Source organism: Diachasmimorpha longicaudata, chromosome 15 (genome assembly GCF_034640455.1).
Source record: "Diachasmimorpha longicaudata isolate KC_UGA_2023 chromosome 15, iyDiaLong2, whole genome shotgun sequence".
In the NCBI taxonomy this organism is placed as follows: Eukaryota; Metazoa; Arthropoda; class Insecta; order Hymenoptera; family Braconidae; genus Diachasmimorpha; species Diachasmimorpha longicaudata.
The window spans coordinates 6607239-6626217 of record NC_087239.1 but is presented as its reverse complement, the minus strand read 5'-3'; the positions used below and the strand labels follow the sequence as shown (position 1 = coordinate 6626217).

General features: G+C 41.2%; 8 protein-coding genes across 10 annotated transcripts; 5 read left to right on the top strand and 3 right to left on the bottom strand.

Annotated features, from left to right (window-relative positions):
- Nucleotides 1–45: 45 nt before the first annotated feature.
- Nucleotides 46–1219, bottom strand: LOC135169564 (NADH dehydrogenase [ubiquinone] 1 beta subcomplex subunit 10). The gene is made up of 4 exons (XM_064134656.1): nt 1080–1219; nt 858–993; nt 535–674; nt 46–317 (listed from the first exon to the last, which is right to left on the bottom strand). The coding sequence occupies exons 1-4, from the start codon at nt 1156–1158 to the stop codon at nt 184–186; spliced, it is 489 nt and encodes a 162-aa protein (XP_063990726.1). The 5' UTR covers nt 1159–1219; the 3' UTR covers nt 46–183.
- LOC135169546 (tonsoku-like protein) lies at nt 1080–10784 on the bottom strand. Its single transcript, XM_064134620.1, has 2 exons — nt 10622–10784; nt 1080–10420 (listed from the first exon to the last, which is right to left on the bottom strand). Exons 1-2 carry the CDS (start codon nt 10632–10634, stop codon nt 6561–6563), a joined length of 3873 nt encoding a protein of 1290 aa, XP_063990690.1. The 5' UTR covers nt 10635–10784; the 3' UTR covers nt 1080–6560.
- Nucleotides 1613–4635, top strand: LOC135169568 (cytochrome c oxidase subunit 6B1-like). The gene is made up of 3 exons (XM_064134661.1): nt 1613–1639; nt 3834–3948; nt 4313–4635. The coding sequence occupies exons 2-3, from the start codon at nt 3860–3862 to the stop codon at nt 4479–4481; spliced, it is 258 nt and encodes an 85-aa protein (XP_063990731.1). The 5' UTR covers nt 1613–1639; nt 3834–3859; the 3' UTR covers nt 4482–4635.
- LOC135169560 (serine/arginine repetitive matrix protein 2-like) lies at nt 2664–3791 on the top strand. The gene has a single exon (XM_064134651.1). The coding sequence runs from the start codon at nt 2664–2666 to the stop codon at nt 3489–3491; it is 828 nt and encodes a 275-aa protein (XP_063990721.1). The 3' UTR covers nt 3492–3791.
- On the top strand, nt 4893–6216 carry LOC135169561 (U6 snRNA phosphodiesterase 1). The gene is made up of 4 exons (XM_064134652.1): nt 4893–5028; nt 5102–5241; nt 5467–5801; nt 5871–6216. Exons 1-4 carry the CDS (start codon nt 4925–4927, stop codon nt 6060–6062), a joined length of 771 nt encoding a protein of 256 aa, XP_063990722.1. The 5' UTR covers nt 4893–4924; the 3' UTR covers nt 6063–6216.
- A 30-nt stretch (nt 10785–10814) lies between the features above and the next one.
- LOC135169567 (mitochondrial import receptor subunit TOM20 homolog) lies at nt 10815–12216 on the top strand. The gene is made up of 4 exons (XM_064134660.1): nt 10815–11065; nt 11286–11377; nt 11624–11797; nt 12119–12216. Exons 1-4 carry the CDS (start codon nt 10939–10941, stop codon nt 12161–12163), a joined length of 438 nt encoding a protein of 145 aa, XP_063990730.1. The 5' UTR covers nt 10815–10938; the 3' UTR covers nt 12164–12216.
- Nucleotides 12217–12356: 140 nt separating this feature from the next.
- Nucleotides 12357–15069, bottom strand: LOC135169555 (porphobilinogen deaminase). The gene is made up of 4 exons (XM_064134643.1): nt 14572–15069; nt 14144–14216; nt 13177–13948; nt 12357–13060 (listed from the first exon to the last, which is right to left on the bottom strand). The coding sequence occupies exons 1-4, from the start codon at nt 14629–14631 to the stop codon at nt 12883–12885; spliced, it is 1083 nt and encodes a 360-aa protein (XP_063990713.1). The 5' UTR covers nt 14632–15069; the 3' UTR covers nt 12357–12882.
- Nucleotides 15070–15149: 80 nt separating this feature from the next.
- On the top strand, nt 15150–18661 carry LOC135169548 (protein DENND6A). 3 transcript variants are annotated; one of them, XM_064134625.1, is made up of 5 exons: nt 15150–15338; nt 15776–16084; nt 16362–17540; nt 17678–17890; nt 18015–18661. In XM_064134625.1, the coding sequence occupies exons 2-5, from the start codon at nt 15929–15931 to the stop codon at nt 18213–18215; spliced, it is 1749 nt and encodes a 582-aa protein (XP_063990695.1). In that variant the 5' UTR covers nt 15150–15338; nt 15776–15928; the 3' UTR covers nt 18216–18661. The 3 variants fall into 3 exon arrangements, with proteins under 3 accessions (XP_063990695.1, XP_063990694.1, XP_063990693.1); XM_064134624.1 differs by having other exon boundaries at nt 15743–16084; XM_064134623.1 differs by having other exon boundaries at nt 15150–16084.
- The last annotated feature ends 318 nt before the right edge of the window (nt 18662–18979 follow it).

The window sequence follows — 18979 nt, the reverse complement described above, 5'->3', positions numbered from 1 at the left end:
TTAGAGCCTCCGAATTATTCAGGGGAAAATGAAGAAGACCAGTGATTGAACAATTGTGCCACAATAACAGTTTATTAAACCAATGATTTTGAGGACTCACCGCTGTCGGACATCCCATTCGTTTCCTTTTTTTTTTGTTTAAATATCTACAGATTTAGTGTTAGCAATCTACGTATGGTACAATCAGTTGTTTTCAGGCACCTTCCTGTTTCCTACCATTCCAGTACCCACCTCACCGTGTCTTCTCTCCCAGATCAGGCGATGCTTCTGTTTCATCAGGACATCGCGAACGTTTGGATGAGGACCTAAATCAGCATCTGAAAATTTCGAGAGAAAATGTTTTAATTTTAAAAATTTTTTTGGGTGGAAATAATTCAGTGGACTTTGACCCAAATTTTCAGCTGAAAAAGTTTCTGCAAAGTGTGGGAACAATGAGGGTCAAAATGAATTAATACAGATGTCTTAGCCTCTCATGTTTTGGTGACATTCCACCACTGAATTATTTAAGGTTGAATAATTGATAAATGAATTTACGTTGGGCCGTCCACTCGGCAGCTGCGTCCTCGTAAATCTTGTACAAGTGATCGCAAGCTACCTCCCTGTCTTCAGGATTGTACATGCAACAATCCTCGTATCTACTTCTGAGGATGTTCAGGATCTCGTCATCAACCAGCCTGGAAAAATCGAACGAAGAGAAAACCATTGTACGAACGAGATTTTGTGTCAGTTCATATTTGCACATTATCATTTGTGATTTAAATTAGTAGATTTTATTTTTTTAATATTTCAAGGTCCAGGAAAAATGAGATTTTCAAAATTAAATTGAAACTCCATTTGAAAGTAAGAATGGTACTCACTTGTCTCTATCATATTGACAATTGGCTTCATAATGGCAAACCAAATCGTCAGTATAACACTCATCCATGGTTGGCACCCTCCTGAATTTTCGATGATACCAGGGATAATGCTGTCGATTAGGCAACATAATTTTTTCTGTCAACAATCAACAAAAGAATAATCATGAGAACCAAAACCTGGAACACTGGAAATAACCTCACAATTTAACGATTAGATAATACCTCGGAACCAGACGACTGGTGCCTCAAGAGTTTCGTACACCGACCACATAAACTTCTCCAGTCCACCCCGGGGGTCCATGAAGAATAATTAAATTAACCAAATTCACTGAAAAATCGAAATTCCTAAGAAATCTTGGATTTTTAGTAGAACGAAGAAAATGGCAGTGTATCGAACCCAGCTACTGTCTCGAGGTGGGGATGACCTGCTCCAGACATGTTGCTGGCATCACATCAACGATAACTTCCAATAACTGATGACAACGCACCCACTTTACCCCCAAGAATACAGAAATTACTACAAAAACTCTCGTTTTTTATTTGACATAAGTTCAGACGCAGTGAATAATTTTAAAAAATCGAAGAATCATTTGTTTTTGAACTTCCCGCCACCGACAGTGGCGCTGGCATTGAAAAAAAATGGCAGCTTTCCCCTCCCATTCCAAGAGAATTCGCCACAGATTCATGACGTAACGTAAAGTGATCACGAAAAGCCTCGGAGAAGAGCAAATAGACGTTTTCCTTCAGTAGCCATTTTGTTTTCGACGGAAGACGAAATTAAGGTATTAAAAGTCAATGATCATATACCTAAGAGACAGATATCTATTGTTTTACCGCATTTAATATGGAATGAACCATTGATAATGAGTTATTCATGAAGAGAGTGAACTAAAGTACATTATTAATACGATTCCTCAGTAATTGATTTAGAGAACATTTTTTGGTAAGACATTACGTTAGATTAATGAGGGTGTACTCCCGGGTGAATCAATGCTGATACACATTATAGCCTAGTCTGATTGTTCTCATAATTTATGCATGTGATTAAATAAAAATCGATATGATATTTTTGTCTGGTAGGCCTCGTGCAAATGATAATGATGATGTTGACTAGCAAATTACAAACTACACACACAGACTTGCAATTCATAGATTAAAAATTTGAAAAAAAATAGGTAAATCGAAATGTGAATTATAACGATTCCATGAAATAAACAATTCCAATTTGTGCCCAGTATCAACGAAGGTTAGAAAACTATAATCCACTTACTGAATTCTAGACTGTCATCTCCTGGATAATTATTCTCCATTATATTTAAAGTTGTGCCAAACTTGAATGAATACTTTCATTTTTGCTCATGAAAACGCTTTACTTCGGTGTGTATCAATTTATGGTTCTGATTCCAATTTTGAAATTTATGTGGAGGTTATTTGCGAGGCCTTCATATTTCTAATGGGAATATTTTTCCGGTGGAATAAATTTCCTAAACGTTGTTTCTCCCAGACAGACTTCAGCCACCCCCAACATATCTCCCCAATCGCCTCTAGCAATCAATGACCCCCCATCAAAGCTCGACGTATCGTATTATCGCTCTGAATCACTAGTATCTCTCCAACTAAAAAAAAATCAGCCATGAGCCATGTTAAAATACCACCAAAAAAAAAAAAGAGAGTAAACTGGTATAACCGACAGCAGAGATAGCACCGTACTCATAGAAGGCAGTTTCTATCCTTGTAGGTGTCCCAAGGTGATAATCGAGAACCTGTGGACCCGAGCGGGTTGGCTCACATCTATACTAACGAATAATGGAGTCAAAGCGTCACGATCGAGGCCACCAATCGCGTTCAGACACTCCGGAGCCCCCGTCACCACCGAACTATAGCTCAAGCCACCAGGACTCCCACAAGAGGTCCCATACACGTCATTCCCAATCGCCGGAGTACAGGGCGGGCAGATCATCGCGTAACACCTCAACCGAGAGGAGACGAAGACGTAGAAGTACCTCCAAACAACGCTCACCTCCACCAACATCCCGAAAACGTTCGCGTTCCAACGAACGTAGCAGGAGGCATACTAAACGCGACAGAACGCCATCAAGATCACGGGGTAAAAACAGATCACGCGATCGACGAAGGAGCAGATCGAGAAGTGTCAGCAGAAGTTCAACCAACAGCAGAAGCAGAAGTAGAAGCAGAAGTCGAAGCAGAAGGGATAGGGATCGTCATCGAGAGGGTAGGCGACATCACCGTTCACCTGATTCTGAGCATCATGGTGAACAGGCTGAAACTGGTCAGCCAGTTTTATCAGCCCCAGCTGTTGTTCCACTTCAATCCAATGCCTTTGCCAATGATGGCAGCTTCATGGAAATGTTCAAGAAGATGCAGGAGCAGATGCCACAAGTACAGAAGCCAACGACATCGAGCCTAGAGGAGAAACCAGTTGCACCACCACCGCTCATGGTGGGGAAGAGACGTGGTGGGAGAATTCTGAAGACTGGAATGGTGGCGAAACCGAAGACAGAGGAAAAGGGAGAAAAGCCCAAGGATGCTTGGTCGCTGTACATGGCGGAGGTGAAGAAGTATCGGGAAGTCTGTTGCCAGGAGGAGGACAATACCAGACCTCTTGTCAAATAGTCATGCTTGGGGCGGGTAACGTTTACGTTATCGTAGTCTCTATGGACAGTCAGGAGAAGTTGGGGAATGTCGGATATCTCAGTTAGTTTTATTATTTTTTAATTCGCCGCCTCATTAGTGGTGACTGAGACTGGAGATAGTTGAGGGGACACGAGTGCACGGTGTTTTATTAGGATAAGATTATTCAATAGTACAAGATAATTGATCAGAGCGAGATGCGATACGTACAGCTGTAATTATTCGTTGTTCAATTGTGTAACTGAGATAATAGAGAATAGATTGTATTCCTGGAGAGACTTATGTGGTGTACTCATATTTTATCGTTACGGTTTGTCGATGCAGAGGAAGAGCTCGAAGATACTGGCAAGATGAATAAAGAAGATCTCACTTTGGAGACTTTACAGAAGTACAGGACGGTGCCTTATGATCCAAGGTTTCCAAATACTAATCAAACAAGGTAATTGGGGATGAGTAATGCTTTTTTAGAGGGTAACAGATTGTTTAGAATGTGCTGACATCCAAGTGTATTTTCAAGCCCATCATTTTTAATTCTCAAATTTGTTAATTAATTCGATTGAGACAATTCTGAAAAGAAAGATAAATATTTGAAATCGTCATACTTGACACTACATTATTTTCCAAACGATTATTAATAAATTAATAATGGATAGTCACGTTTTTTCAGTCAATCAATAAATAAAAATTTAATGCGTTCAAGATGTTATCCGTTCTTTTACCCATCAACTCATTAGTTTATTTTTCATTTTATTATTTTTGGGTAATTTTCGCTCATGTACCGTAAAATCAATCTCGCTTTGCAGGAACTGCTATCAGAATTATGTAGATTTCCATCGCTGCTCCAAGGTTCGTGGTGAAGACTACGAAGCCTGTCGCTACTTCAAGAGAGTCTACCAGATCCTCTGTCCAAACGCTTGGATTGAGAAATGGGACGAGCAGATTGCTGAGGACAGATTCCCAGGAAACATTTAAAAGCACATACACCCTTTTGGGCAGTTTGTTGTTTATTTACTATCTATTAGTCATTTCAACTTATGAGCTGGTAATTCAGGAATGCTTTGAGCAAACGAACTTCTGCCGAAGATGATGTAAACTTATAAATAAATATTGAGAACCACAAAATTCATTCATTGTTATCGTTTGTTTTTTTTTTCCAATAATACATTGTAATACATCTCTATCGATATCGTTAGAGAATCGTTTGCAGCTCCATCCAGGGAAACTATGTCCAAATTTATCTTGGATTTTTAATCATTTTAGATTAATTTTAAGCTCAAAAACATATAGTCGTTGGAATGATTTGACGAGATTCTCGGTGGCATCACGCCATCACGTGGGGCTTGACAGCAGCTTCGGCAACCGTCACCCATCTCCGCTATTTGTTGTTATACCGAATAAGTACGAAAAACACAGAAATGGCAGGTTTAATGTTAATAAAAGGATATTCCTCAGGGTCAGACGATGAATATGATGATGCAAATCCTTCAAAGACCCCAAAGAACAAAGTCAACCGGACCAAGTAAATTGTAATAATTTTCCATTATTGTAGAGGTTATGTTTATAATCCCATTAACAGCCAATATTTTTTTTAGTTGTTTACCAGGGTTCTCTACATCTAGAGAACCTCTGGAGCATTGTGCGGTAGTCTTTAATAATCCGGAAGAACACGAAGGACGAGTTAGATCGTTTGAACATGAACGAGGGATTTGGGCGACACTTGTTTATGTTGCTTGTACGTATATTGCTGACTGGAGGTCAGAAAAGTCAAACGAATTCGTCTGTCTCGAGATTCATATTTTATTACTTTAGATATGTAAATCTTCTAATATTGAAGCATTGAAATGGTTATGTTTTTTTTTATTCTTCAATTTTTAAACCACAAATTAATCAATTAGTCGCTTCAGCTTTCGTAGTGAAGGTCTTTTTCTAGCGTTAATTTTTATTTTAATCCCTCTAGACACACCCAGTGAAGCCATGGAGTCCTGGATGATATCAGTGAGGGATAAAATTCCATCAGGTAACCTAGTCCTCCAGGACTTTCACCTAAGTCTTACTCGCACATTGGTCTTGAAATTCCACTGGGTGGATGCATTCCTGATGGGTGTTCGAGATCTGATTAGATCAACTCCACAATTTACTTTTGGCATAACCAATGTAAAGATCTACTGTAACGAGGAGAGAACCAGGACATTTCTCGGTCTGGAGTGTCAATGCCTCGACCAAACGCTCGAGCATTATATGACTTCATTGAATAAACTTGTGACAGACTATGGGCTTCCACCTTTCTATGAGGTAAAACAATTTTCTTTTTCATTTTCTCACACATTCATAAGACAGTAAATTGATTTTCTTTTATTTTAGGAGGCATCTTTTCACATAAGTTTTCTATGGCTCCTCGGAGACAAAGAAGAGGAGCTCCAAGAATTAATTCCCTCACTCAACGAAAGCCTATTCAAAACCTTTTCCGAAAATCCTGACCAGAATTACGTAAATGTTATCGAGATTTATTGTAAAGTGAGTAAGAAGTTGTACAGATGGCCGCTGAGAAGATAATTAACAAATTGAATAGGAAATAAATAAGGAAATTGTAAAGTAAAAAAAGAAGTTGATTTGTCTGTACAAAAAAATTTGACATCTGCATTGCTCAGTCGACAGCTAGGGTTATGTAAGGAAAATAAAAGCATTACAGGAATTTTATTAAATAAAATTGCTATCAGTATATCACTTTCCCTCTATCTACGGGGTAAATTAAATTTATTCTACTTTTTATATTACAATATTTACAGTCCCCATTTCCTGAAGACTCTGTTTCAATTTATTTTCTAAATTTTTTCCTGCCCGTACGTTTTCTAATCAATAATAATCATAATTCGTCCTCCAACAATAAGTTTCCCATTCTACAGACAGATCTATTTACAAAACTTTCAAAAAACAATTGAAAAGTCGAGAAAAAATTTAGGCGAATCATTTTTACGCGAGAAATAAATATACAAAATGGCCCATGAGACAACAAAGAAGAAAATTGTTATTCACGAAAAAAAAAGAATGAAATCACGTGAATGGTCTTATGATAGTAATGTCGTGCGGATGTCTATACAAAATGGTCTGCTCACCCCACAATTCCCTCCACGCATTGCAAACTTCTTCAGAGAAGTTTGCCATGAGTGTACAGACCGAGGGGTTATGAATCGTCAGGCCAAAGCTGGGAATCCTTGTAATTTTTTCACACCCAGTGACATTAATGAGCATTAGAGATGGTCTCCGGCCAACTAAAGCTTCCAGTGATACCTGAGTCACTTCAGGGTTGTCCCCCAGGGCAAATTTTGATAAATTCTGGCACTTCCCGAGCACCTCCAGCACATCCGAATTGCTCAAATTACACCCAGTAAGATCCAGAGTTTCTAAGCTCATGAAACTCGACTTGAACCCACTCATCATAACCTCTAACATTGAATTCTCTGGTTTTACTGTATTGGAGATATTTAAATTAACAATTTGCCTCTGGAGGAGGGATTCTATACTATCACCCTGGATAAAATTCCCAGAAACATTGAGATTTACGAGGCTGGAGCTGATTGTCGTTGCTGGGAACCTCTCCAGCCAACAAGATCGTAAATTAAGAGTCTGGAGATACTTCAGAGGTGCAATTAATTCTCCAAGTTTTTCTTGGCTCTCTGGCCCGAGCGGATTGTAGCTCAGATCCAGCACTCGCAGTTGATTGGGGAAATTGTCAATGGCTCTCACAAAATTCTGATCAATATCACAGCCTTGGAGATGCAGCTCCTGAAGAGCTGTCAGCCTCCTCAGGGTCTCGTTGACACTCTCGCCGAGATCATGCAAAATCCCTGAGGACAAGTGAAGCACCTGAAGGCTCTTCTCATACTCCAGACTCCTCAGAATGGGAAGCAGCTCGAGATCCAGCCCCTCGTCACTCTTCAGTCTGAAAATTCCAGTATTCTTGCACGACTTCAACGATCTCAGAAGCTCTGGATCCACCTCGACTTTCATGGCTCTGCAGATCCTCTCGAAACGCTCGACAATCGCAGGCACCTGGAGGTCCAGTACTCGTCCAGCAAGCAGTAACACCCCTTCATTTTTATAAATAATATTAATTATGTTATTGGCCTGGAGAACACTGCCGGAGGACGTAATTAGCTCGACTGTCCCCCGACACCCAGTCCTCTCCTCAAACTTTCCCAAAACATCATTCATCAAATTGGTAATTAAACTCTCGCTATCGTCTTGAATTCTTAATTTGGTCTTGATAATACTGCTGTCCAGCTCCACTTCAACATTCACTGGATCTGTTGGTCTCCCCTGGACATCAAACCTCTGGCTCCTGATCTGCGAACCAATAGGATCAAGATGCTGGAACACTGGCGAGGGAGTTCTGGAGTCCATATTCCTGGTGAATCCAGCTGTCAGCAACGATTTCTGCTTAGTTTTTGTTTTGCGAATTCGTGAAGAGTTTGATGTACCAACAGCGAAGACATCCGAATTCTGTGAGACAATACTCTCTCGACTGTTTTGACTCTCCTCCAACATCTTCATCTCATCTGCATCATTGGTCTTTCGTCTTTTGGGATTTTTCTCACTCTTAGAAGCTGAATTACTGGACTTTCGTTTGATTGATCCAGGGGTCTCGTTACTGGAGGTGCTCCTCCGCTTGGGGGTCAACACCTCCATGTCCTCCTCGAGCCAATCCTCCTCATCAATCAGAGCTTCCTCACTGTCGATCAAAGGTGCGACATGCCGTTTCGGACTCATGGGTGTCATGATCCTCGATCTGTTAGACTTTAGACTCTCGATGGTTCTCCTGTAGTCCTCCCCAGCAGATATTCTCGTCTCCTCAGGCAGATCTGGAGGAATCATGGGGGGATCCCCAGTATCTTCGTCAGGATCGATCAGAGGATGAAGAGAAGCTTTTACATTGGCACCAGCCTTTGGCGACTGCTTAGGCATCTTGGGAATGATCAGCTTCAATTTATTCCTAATCACATGGTACTCAGCCTCATCCCTAGGGCTCAGCACTCCCACTTTCTCCCTCCAGCTCTCCAGGCAATCCAGAACCGTCTCTCCCTTGTCAGTCTTCAGTCTGGGATCTGCTCCTCGTTTAATCAGGAAATTAATGACAACAGTATGACCACACACAGCTGCATCGTGCAGTGGAGTGATCCCACCGCACTGGGGACCCCCAGGATCATTGATGTCGGCACCATGCTTCAGCAGTAACTCAGCGATCTCGATGTAGCCGTAATTGGCCGCCTCGTGCAGAGGTGTCCAGCCGCAATAATCCCTGCAGTTGACTGAATGCCCCTGATCCAAGAGCTCCTGCACTTTGTTCCTGTTCCCCTCGATGCAGGCGACCTGAAGGGGCATCTCCCCCTTGATATTCCTCTTGAACTCCATACGCTTGGGACGACTCTTCCTGACTGTTTGCTCCCCCCTCTTCTGCATCTCCTCCTCAACGTCCGACAGTTCATCGATGTTGATTTTGATATCATTCAGAGACGTCTCCAGGTCCTCTTCGTCGCTCGACTCTTCGTCAGAAATTTCTTCCCTCAGGTCTGATATTTTGTTCCTCAAATCTGAAGCGGTCACCTCGTCTTCTTTAGATTCAGAGTGATCCAGCATGGTCTTGAGGACGGATAACTTCAGGGACAGGTTCCCTGATTTCTCAGCATTCGTCAGGGCGGTGGTGAAGGCCTCGTCAATCTGGGCGTCAGGGGCACTCGTTAGGACGAGTAACTCCCCAAGGTAGAGGGCGGATCTGCAGATCTCCTTGGGATCCTTGCAGAGTTCCAACTCTTTTCTGGCATAAATTACAGCCTCGTCGTATTTCTCCAGATCCTTCAACGTCTGGGCGAGGCTCGTCAGGGCAGCGGCCGTTTTCTCCTCGATTTCACCGATCTGAGCGCATGCCAACATGTCTTGGTAATACTCCAGGGCACTTTCAAAAGCATTTCCAGCAGACGCTGTGTCCCCCATGCTTTCATAGATCTCCAATCTCTTTTGATTGCTCTCTTCTGTCTTCAGCCTAACTTGGCTGAGCTGAATAACTGCCACGATCTTCAGGAGTTTGGAGACTATCTCCAGATTCGTCGACGAGTTTTTCTGGTGAACGTACAACTGAACCAGAATTTTCCTCGCTTCAGTCCACTTTCCCCATTTCACAAGGAGTTCTGCCTCGTTTAAGCGAGCTGCTCCCTTCAGTACACAATCCTCAACTTTCTCCGCTCGCTGGTAGAACTCCTGTGCTGCAGAATAATTTTTTAAACGCTCGTGGAGGGCCCCCAGGGAGATATTGCTCCTGTGCAAGTCTTCGTTAAGATTGTTCTGCTCACAGAGACGTGCAGCTTTCTCAATCAGCTGGATTCCCTTGTCAGGTTGTTTTTTCGCTTCCAGAACCAGACCGAGATTCATCAGTAGCCTTGCTCGCATTGTCATGACCTCTTTCCTGTCTATTTGTGCCCCCGACTCCTCGAATTTATCGCAGGTCTTCAGGCTCGTTATGTAGGCAGTCTTGGCAGCATTCAGGGCGTCGCGTTTCTGGACTCTGTCCTCCAGAAACTGACTCAGACAGAACTGTGTGCGGCCTAGGGTTGCGTAGGCTCTTTGCTGCTCTATGAGATTGTCCATTTGGATAGCACCCACGAGGTAGAGATTCTGGTAGACTAGGGCCTCTTCGAAGCGGTCCATGCTTGTCAGGACTTCCCCAATCATTCTGTTACCCACTGCCACTTTCAGGGTGTCGTTTAATCTTCCACAGGCCTCGACTTGGTCCTTGTACTGGTCCAGGGCCTCCGCATTCTTGCCCGTTTGGAAGTACATGTCCCCCAGGTCTCTTGACACTTCTGCGATTATTTTGAAGTCCCCTTTTGTCTTAGCCCGACGCTTCTTCTGGAGCAATTCTGGAATTTTTAAAGATTATTGTTATGAAGGGGGCAGGAAGCCACCTCATGATTTTTTAAATGAGTTCCCCAGCGTTCCAAAGCCAGAAATAAATTCATTAGAATTTGAAGTTATCAGAAGGACAAAAGTAGCGCAAATTTGGGGAATATTCATTTTTGAGACGCGAATTAATTCTATGTATCATTATCCATTAGACTTACTTGTAATATCCATGTTGAACAGATGCTGTCAAACAGCTGATGATGCAGAAAATTATGAATTCATTCACTTGACGATTTGTTTGCAATTATTTTATAGGGTTAACCTCCCTAGCAAACACAGACATTCACGTACGAGGACTTTTGCCGCCACAACATCGCTTACTTCCGGAAATAACCGACCTACCACGAAGAATAGTCCCCTAGTGGTGAGTTCTCCAAGCTCCCAACGACGAGCAGGGAGCCTGGCAATTGAGAGTTTATTGAGTATCGATTCATTTGAAAAAAATAAATACTCGTTCGTTCTGTTGTTGCAAATCATGGCCATGATTTCGAAGACTGCTATGGGGATTGCCGTTGGCATTGCGGGGATTGTCGTCGGGTACTGCTTTTACTTTGACCAAAAACGACGGAGTGATCCGGAGTTCAAAAAGAAACTGCGTGAACGTGAGGGAATTTTTAATCTTTGTACTTTTCCGTATTTTTGTACAACTGGTTTTTACATTCTGGGAGTTTGATAATCGGGAGAGAAAACTGTTTTATTCTAGTCAGGAATGGAAAGTATTATCATTGGGTTTTTCCTCTTCATTGGGGATTTTTGTTACTTGTTGGGTTAGGCTGGTAACGAACCATGAGGTTTTTATGTAATTTCTATTTGTTACTCCAGGGAGACACGCCAGGAGGCAAGCTAAGAAGAGTGGATCACAAATTCCTGATCTCAAGGATCCTGAGGTTGTACAGAGGTTCTTCCTTCAGGAGGTAATTATTTAGTAGAGGATAATTGTGGGATTTAGTCCAGGAAAAGAGTACAAGACTGAAGATGTTAGTGAATCTGAAAAAAATTGCCTGATGTGGATCTGAGTTTTAGAGACACGAATAGTTTTTTGCCACTTAATAACAATGAAATATTTGCCCCAAAAGGGTGGGTCATGATTCGTAATAAAAGACTTTAAGAAATATTGTCTGATGCAATTCACACTGATAACTACATTATCCATCGTCCAGGTACAACTCGGCGAGGAACTGTTGACTTATGGTGACGTCGAGGGTGGAATCGAGCACTTGGCAAATGCCGTAGCTGTTTGTGGTCAGCCACAGGAACTACTGCGTGTCCTCCAGAAAACAGTCCCACCACAAGTATTCCACCTTCTCCTGCAGAGATTACCCGCCGTTGGACAGGTAATAACACCGACTTAAGCCCCCAATTCTCCATGTCCCTGAGAATAAATCTCTTGTGAAATTGTAAAAGGAGATGATTGCATTTTTCTCAGGACAAGTTATGTGTGGCGGCTATTTTGTAAACAAAAAGAAATAGCGAAATTTACCATGGAACATTTTGTGTAGCCCAGAATTTTTTCTACGAAAAAGATTTTTAGGAAAATTTTGCTAACTCCTTTCATTTATGATTTATTTAATGGCAACTGAGGCTGGAGAAAATGTATTCATTTCGATTTACTCTCTCAACACAAAAATCTAATGCTCCATCATCAACTGTTGTAGAAAATCGCATCACGAACCACCATGGCTGAGGAGGATGTTGAATAAATTGTCAAATTGGTCATTTCTACATAATAAAAAAAATTGCTAGAAAAGAAAAAGCAGAATGATGTTGGAAAGATAAACCACTAGTTGACCCAGACATCGCTTGATTAAAAAATAATCAAAGAGAGAAAAGAAATCCGTGGAGTGTAGAGTCGTGGATACATAATCTAGATATTAACTTATCCAAAGGCACAAATTAAACCCAAATATCCTCTCTGTTTATTATCCCAGAATGGACTTGCAGAGTATTTTCGTTGAAAAATCTGCTCGTCTTTACAATATAATATATTTTCTAAATACAACAACTATTATCAATGATCCTTTCCTCATTCGCTGTACAACCGAGCGTTTCGTAACTTGTTATATCACCAATAGTGAGACGAATTCCATGTGACGCTACGCTCGTTGGAATTGATTAATAATTCACAATTTTACGTCGACAAAATATCTCAATAAAGTTTTAACAGAAAACAAAAATAAGGTTTTGTACAGAATTAAAAGAAAAGACCGGCGGTCTCGACAATGGAAATTATTGGATTTTATACAGTGATTGCAGAGAGCCCACCTGGAATTGTGCTTCCTCCAACTAGTGGGGCACGAGCACAGTGAGCATGTGGTAAATCGAGATGAGATTAATTATCATTTCGTTTTACGACTTTGCCACTGGCATATAGGCAGTGAAAATATCCCGTCTGGTTCTTTTTTTGTTTTTGAGTGGCAGTTTAGCTGGTGGAGCTCAAAACTTCTTCGCGAGCCTTCGACATTACTTCCAGGGCATTTTTGTTGATCAAACTCTCAGCCAATTCTTTCCCAAGTTGCTCAGCACCAAGCAGACCCATACTGCTTACTTTACCCGGGGCTATGCTGCAGTAGAGGCGTGGCTCACGATAGGGACATTTTCTGGATATGTATAAAAGGTTTGGTTGAATATTTCAAGTCGTGGAGTCGATGAATTCGACGAAAAACGAGTAAAAAATAATAAATTTGCCATCACTTGCCCCTAAACTTCAACTTACTTTGGAGGTTCACCATCATCGTCCGGCAGGTACAATTTCTTCTTCAAAGAATCCTTGATGAGGGTCTGTCCATCAAGGGACCAAACTGCCCCAGTAATCGTAAGATATTTATCCTTAAGTGACGAACAAACTGCCACGGGGGCTGAGCAACCACCGCCAAGTGTTTTCAAAAAAGACCTCTCGCAGACACAGTTGATTGTTGTATCGACGTCATAGAGCGGCTCCAAGAGGGATAGAATTTTCCAATCGGCCTCGCGACACTCAATTCCCAGGGCACCCTGTCCAACCGCATAGAGAGCTTCCTCTGGTTCCAACAGTTGGCTTATCCTGTCGTTCCACTCCATTCGCTTCAATCCTGCAGCCGCCAGAATTATCGCTGCGAAAGGACCCTCCTCGTCGTCCAGCTTCTTCAATCTCGTGTTTAAATTCCCCCGGATGCTCTGCACCTTCAAGTGAGGCATGTTCCTGGCCAATTGCGCCGATCTTCTCAAGGAACTCGTACCGATTACACTTCCCTCTGGCAACGTCGCCAATGTCTTCCCGTTCATCTTCTTGGACATGACCACAGCGTCTCGGGGATCTTCGCGCTTCAAAACCGCCCCCAGGACCATTCCCTCGGGTAAAGTTGTGGGCAGGTCCTTCAGGGAGTGAACTAGGAAGTCAACCCTCCCACTCTCCAGGGCCAATTCCAGCTCTTGAGTGAATAGGGCCTTCTCACCAATTTTTGGCAGTGATATGTCAAGTATTTTGTCACCTTTTGTGCTCATTGTTACTGGAGGATTAATTGAGTGAGTAAAATTATTAGTTAATTATTAAGATTGAAACAGGAAGAATATTTTCAATTAAGAGCTCATAATTTTTACACTTTCATTACAAAGCTGATGGAAAGTCCTCGAGAAATCCAATATAATTGTCCTTTTTTTTATAAAATTATCTCTTGCGTATCTCAGATGATAGAAAAACCCACCTATTTCGAATGTTTTGTCCGGATGTATTTCCTTGAGACATGATATTACGTATCTCGTTTGTATTAATGCCAACTGCAAAACAGTAATGAATTAATAATTATGCAGAGACGGGGGAAAACGTACGTAAAAAATGTGAGAACTGCTGAGTAAGCATGAGACAGTGATTAACTCCATCTCTGGCATTCTGATTTTATTTCTCCCTGAAAATACAAAGCTACGTCAAAATAATAACCGCTGATCCCCAAAGATTTCTCACCCTGACTGATTAAAAATTTAATTGATAGATAATTTAATTTACCCTCACTCTCAGTAAACTGATTGCAGCGTGAATTTACCTCGTAATTAATTACCGAATGAATTCATATATCAGGTTTAATCATAACAATCGCAAAGCTTATCATAATCTTTATCTCTAATTAGTACTTACTGCACTCTTGCGTGAGCCAACCCGAATCACCTCAGCCGTACGACCGTCCTCTGCGCTCATTGTAATCCCAACAATTTATTTAGAAATTAACGGACAATGGAAACAAAAATTATCTCAAATAAATAAAACAAGACAATCTCAAAGTACAAAATTTCATGAAATTCGCGGGTCCACATTCAGTGATAATAATCAACCACCAATGAGGTCAAAGTCGTACTTTCACTCTTGATTTTTTTTTAAGATTGTCGCGTATTCGTTAAGTAAGGGGGTTATATTCGTGGCTCGAAAAATGCCATTTCGATTAGGTATTTTTTATTTTTAAAAATGTTATTAGCACTACGAGGTCACTAGGTGGTTCACAGTCACTGTCACTGCAGCAGATTGTGAATGAATTATTTATTGAGAAACTAAAAAATATTCATCTACATAGCTGGGGAATTGTGCGCCATGTCGATGGGGCACGAAGAGCGTGACTGAGGCCACTGATTTGAGATGCCAGTGGAGTGACGTACGAGGTGGCAAAGGTTGTACCAGTGGTTTCCAACCAACGTCTGCCACAACAGAGAGTTAATAGCCCTAGCTGCATTCATATATCTAGAGTCTTTAAACCTCACATAACCTCTTCAACTTCCAATATAAACAGCTGTTTCTCACGCGTGCGCTTGAAATTAACTGTAATTACATGGGATTTCGAGTATTTGTACGATATATGTTGGACGACTGTTGACACGAAAAAGCTGTCTCAGTGATAAGTTCAGTGGGATACGGTACTGTTGTAATGAAGCCAAACACGAAAAATAATATACCGAGGGCTCAGCTTAAGTAAATGTTGGTGATCAGGGGGAGTGGACGTTCCCTTTAGATTTAGCGGACTAGCTTCTATTGTGTGAATTGATTTATTTTTGCAACGGGGGAGGGGGGGGCTCTGCCACATGAGTATCACTGAATCGCTCCAGATTTTATTACCCCATCTGGATGTTTTTGATCGGATTCTGAGAAAACAACGAAAGCTCCTCTCATTCTTGTCATTAGTATCTGACGTTTCAATAAATGAAAAATCTAATGATTGCCCCCTTTAGTGACACTTTGGAAGAAAATTCCAACCATTAAAACCTTCAGGATCATCAACATTTCGGTTTAATGCGGATATTTTTGTAATTGGATGATTTAGGAAACCGTGAACTGTTACTTTGACATGTTGTAGTGATGCTACATATATTTTGGACATAATCCAATTTAAAACTGATGTCATTGGTGGTGCAAATGGCCAGATGACTCGCTCAGTGACATAGAAATTCCCAATGAAATCAATGTGTTCATTATGAAGTGAGAAATTGCTGAGGGGCTAGTAATCGCTATGTCAGAGCCCTCGTGCTCCTCATCAATGAGAGAGACGTGCAATGGGGCACCTGGGGAAAATACTGGAGTGATGAAGAGATGGGATTGTTTTCATAACTGGTTGCACTGCATCTGTGTTGTTACATTTGATCTAGAGCTGGGGCAGGCTGTGGAGGTACGTTTGATATTATTATTTTTTCGTTTAATTATGCTTGTGTCCTCACCAGCCTTTCTGCTGCTTTCAATGTGTTGGGAGCAAATTCTTAAAGACTGATAAAATTTTGATTACATTCTGATGTTATTGGAAAGAGCTCGATAACGAAAAAATTTGCTGATTTTAATCTACAATAACGCGAGCTGGATTTTTATAACTGATAAGAAAATATAAAGGAAGAGAAAATTATTAGTTTGAAGTGATGATAATTTTTAGTTAAATACGGCGTATTTTACAGGCAATATACCCAAGTCACGTGAAACTATCAGAATCGGAGAGATCAAATGTCTGTTACCTCGCGTTTCCAGACTCAAACTCTGGTTGCATGGGTGACACTCAATATCACGTGAGGATCCGCCAGAGTTCCAATTTCTCGGCACGTGAGCGACCAGCGCTCAAGGAGTACAACAGGAAGTCACCGAGTTTTCTCCAGTTCGATAAGGATTTCTATTGGGGATACGTATACTTTAGACAAGTTAAGGATAAGACTCTGCCGAGGGGCTACTTCCAAAAGAGCGTTGTTCTCATATCGAAATTACCGTTCGTCAATTTATTCGCTGAATTGTGCGCTCTCCTTGCTCCTGAGTTTTTCGACGCTGGAAATGCAATAATGGATGTTGCCATTCGTGAAATTGATCACTGGCCAGAGCCATTGCCAGGACAGCTGATACATCTTCCACTTTTAGGAGTTTTATTTCAGACATATATTCCAAACACCAATTACAAGGCAGCAGTGCCATCAGTAAGTGCAATGGAAGCGGTAAAAACTTCGAAATGTGTAAATTCCCTGCGTCGACTGATAGTCGCCTCAGCCTACGAGAGTGACATGTTCCAAAGTCTGTCCAACGTAGTAAGCCACGTGCACCTTCTCTGGGAGTTGGTGCTCCTCGGTGAGCCAATAGTAGTGATGGCTGGTTCCCCAACAACTTGTGCTGAAATGGTCCAAGCTCTGGTAGCAACAATAGCACCCCTGAAATACTGCGCTGACTATCGGCCGTACTTCACAATCCACGATTCCGAATTCAAGGAGTACACGATGGACGCCCCAACACCTCCAGCAGTGATCCTGGGTGTCACAAATCCATTTTTTGCCAAGACACTCCAGCGATGGCCCCACATTATACGTATCAGTGACGTATCTAGTTCTGACAATCAGAAGTACAGAATCAAGAAGTCTGAAAGTTTGAAAATCCTGGACTCAAAGCCAGGTGTCTATACACAGTACAAGACATTCCTGCAGAAGGACAAGGGGATCCTGAAGAAATTGCTGAGGGGGACGCAGACCAAGAGACCTAGGGAAGTGCAGACGGCACTTCTCAAGAGACATCTGATGGATCTCACTGAGAGCTTCATGATTCCTCTGGAGAGATATATCGCCAGTTTGATGCCGTTGCAGAAGAACATATCGCCATTCAAGGTTTTTTTTTTTTGTTTTTATAATAATTGCATGAATTGCAGAATTTTCTTATTTGAAAAATTCGAAAAAGGGCTATAAAGACGTTTTCAGGAAATATAAAATACCCAAGTGAAAATGAATCCTCGGCATGATTTCAGGCAACTCCAATACCTCACATGTTCAATCCAGAAGATTTCCTAGCGACTCTACCAACTGCTGGTCCTCAATTAACGATTGGAATCAAGGGTGACTGGGTGGGACTCTACAAACGATTTTTCAGAACTCCAAATTTCTCTGGGTGGTTTCTCTCACGTTACACGGAACTAACGCTGAAGTTGCAGGCTCTACAGCTAGAAGCGCTATCTCAAGCGGTAAAAAATTGTATATTAATAATTTTGGAGGAATTTTTCTTTTCATTATTCATTATGTGTTCAAATTAGTTTTGATTTTTTAAAGTCGTATTTAATTTTATTTCAGTGTGTTCTTAATTTTCAGGATCTCAAAAATTGGGTTCAGGATAAACAAGAAGTCGAAGTAGTCGACATGATTTTACGTATCCGTCAAAAATTAGAAAAAAGTTACGACGAAGATGTGCCAATTACTCAAGCTGTGCGTGAAAAATTGTGCGAGAGGATAGATGACATTACATTGACACTGCCGGAAGACTTGAAGATTATACTCAATCGGGAATCCTGACGTTTCACCATTTTTTTATTTTTTATCATCAATTTTTTATTTACTTTTCCATTATCTATAAGTTTTTAATATAATAATTCAATGAAATTAAATTTCACGGCTAAATTCTCATTTGTCAAATGTTCATTTGTATACTGAGATTTTTGAAATTATTCGCGATGTAAATACGAAACACTAACACCATCATTACGTAGAGTTTGATATTTTCTTGAGCAGCACCTTGTTAACGACTTATACTCATTTGGACGTAAACTTTGTATACAACGCCAGATTTTATATGATTATTTTCCTCGGTTCCCTAGGATTAATCGATGTAAAATGCGTAATCTCATTGTAGACATAATCAGTGTAGAAGTTGGAAAAAATCTCAAAAGTGTAATATGAGGATACAGTGGGGGATGAGTGGATATTGAGATGATTAAAATATTTATTTTATTAATAGAGAAGTGTTTTTTTTTTTTTTATTTCATGAGTCATTGATACCAGAGGACTGTGTAGTATACCGGAATGTTCGTGAGATTCCGAAAATTACGCGATAACTTTACGAAAGATTTCATGAGCCAAATCCCCCACATTTTCCAGGAACTACTCGTCAATATGCCCCTTCCAAAATCTGTCCCTCCCATAATGTCAATATCCTTAATAGTTTTTCTTTTGGTGATGAATTTGCTAAACACCGGTTCCCGGCTTATTGTAGCATCGACTAGTCGTCACCTAGGGCCTTATCTACCTGAGTGTCTGTCCCCCCCCCCTCTCTCCCTCTC

Coding starts and splice junctions, on each gene's coding strand:
- LOC135169564 (XM_064134656.1), bottom strand. CDS start 1,158: ATGGACCCCCGGGGTGGACTGGAGAAGTTTATGTGGTCGGTGTACGAA. Junction 675..857: donor TGTCAATATGATAGAGACAA/GTGAGTACCATT, acceptor CGATTTTTCCAG/GCTGGTTGATGACGAGATCC. Junction 318..534: donor TGCCGAGTGGACGGCCCAAC/GTAAATTCATTT, acceptor CGAAATTTTCAG/ATGCTGATTTAGGTCCTCAT.
- LOC135169560 (XM_064134651.1), top strand. CDS start 2,664: ATGGAGTCAAAGCGTCACGATCGAGGCCACCAATCGCGTTCAGACACT.
- LOC135169568 (XM_064134661.1), top strand. CDS start 3,860: ATGAATAAAGAAGATCTCACTTTGGAGACTTTACAGAAGTACAGGACG. Junction 3,949..4,312: donor CCAAATACTAATCAAACAAG/GTAATTGGGGAT, acceptor CTCGCTTTGCAG/GAACTGCTATCAGAATTATG.
- LOC135169561 (XM_064134652.1), top strand. CDS start 4,925: ATGGCAGGTTTAATGTTAATAAAAGGATATTCCTCAGGGTCAGACGAT. Junction 5,029..5,101: donor AACAAAGTCAACCGGACCAA/GTAAATTGTAAT, acceptor TATTTTTTTTAG/TTGTTTACCAGGGTTCTCTA. Junction 5,242..5,466: donor GACACTTGTTTATGTTGCTT/GTACGTATATTG, acceptor TAATCCCTCTAG/ACACACCCAGTGAAGCCATG.
- LOC135169567 (XM_064134660.1), top strand. CDS start 10,939: ATGGCCATGATTTCGAAGACTGCTATGGGGATTGCCGTTGGCATTGCG. Junction 11,378..11,623: donor AGAGGTTCTTCCTTCAGGAG/GTAATTATTTAG, acceptor TCCATCGTCCAG/GTACAACTCGGCGAGGAACT. Junction 11,798..12,118: donor GATTACCCGCCGTTGGACAG/GTAATAACACCG, acceptor CAACTGTTGTAG/AAAATCGCATCACGAACCAC.
- LOC135169555 (XM_064134643.1), bottom strand. CDS start 14,631: ATGAGCGCAGAGGACGGTCGTACGGCTGAGGTGATTCGGGTTGGCTCA. Junction 14,217..14,571: donor TTGGCTCACGCAAGAGTGCA/GTAAGTACTAAT, acceptor ACTGTTTTGCAG/TTGGCATTAATACAAACGAG. Junction 13,949..14,143: donor GGACAAAACATTCGAAATAG/GTGGGTTTTTCT, acceptor TTAATCCTCCAG/TAACAATGAGCACAAAAGGT.
- LOC135169548 (XM_064134625.1), top strand. CDS start 15,929: ATGTCAGAGCCCTCGTGCTCCTCATCAATGAGAGAGACGTGCAATGGG. Junction 17,541..17,677: donor AGAACATATCGCCATTCAAG/GTTTTTTTTTTT, acceptor GCATGATTTCAG/GCAACTCCAATACCTCACAT. Junction 17,891..18,014: donor TAGAAGCGCTATCTCAAGCG/GTAAAAAATTGT, acceptor CTTAATTTTCAG/GATCTCAAAAATTGGGTTCA.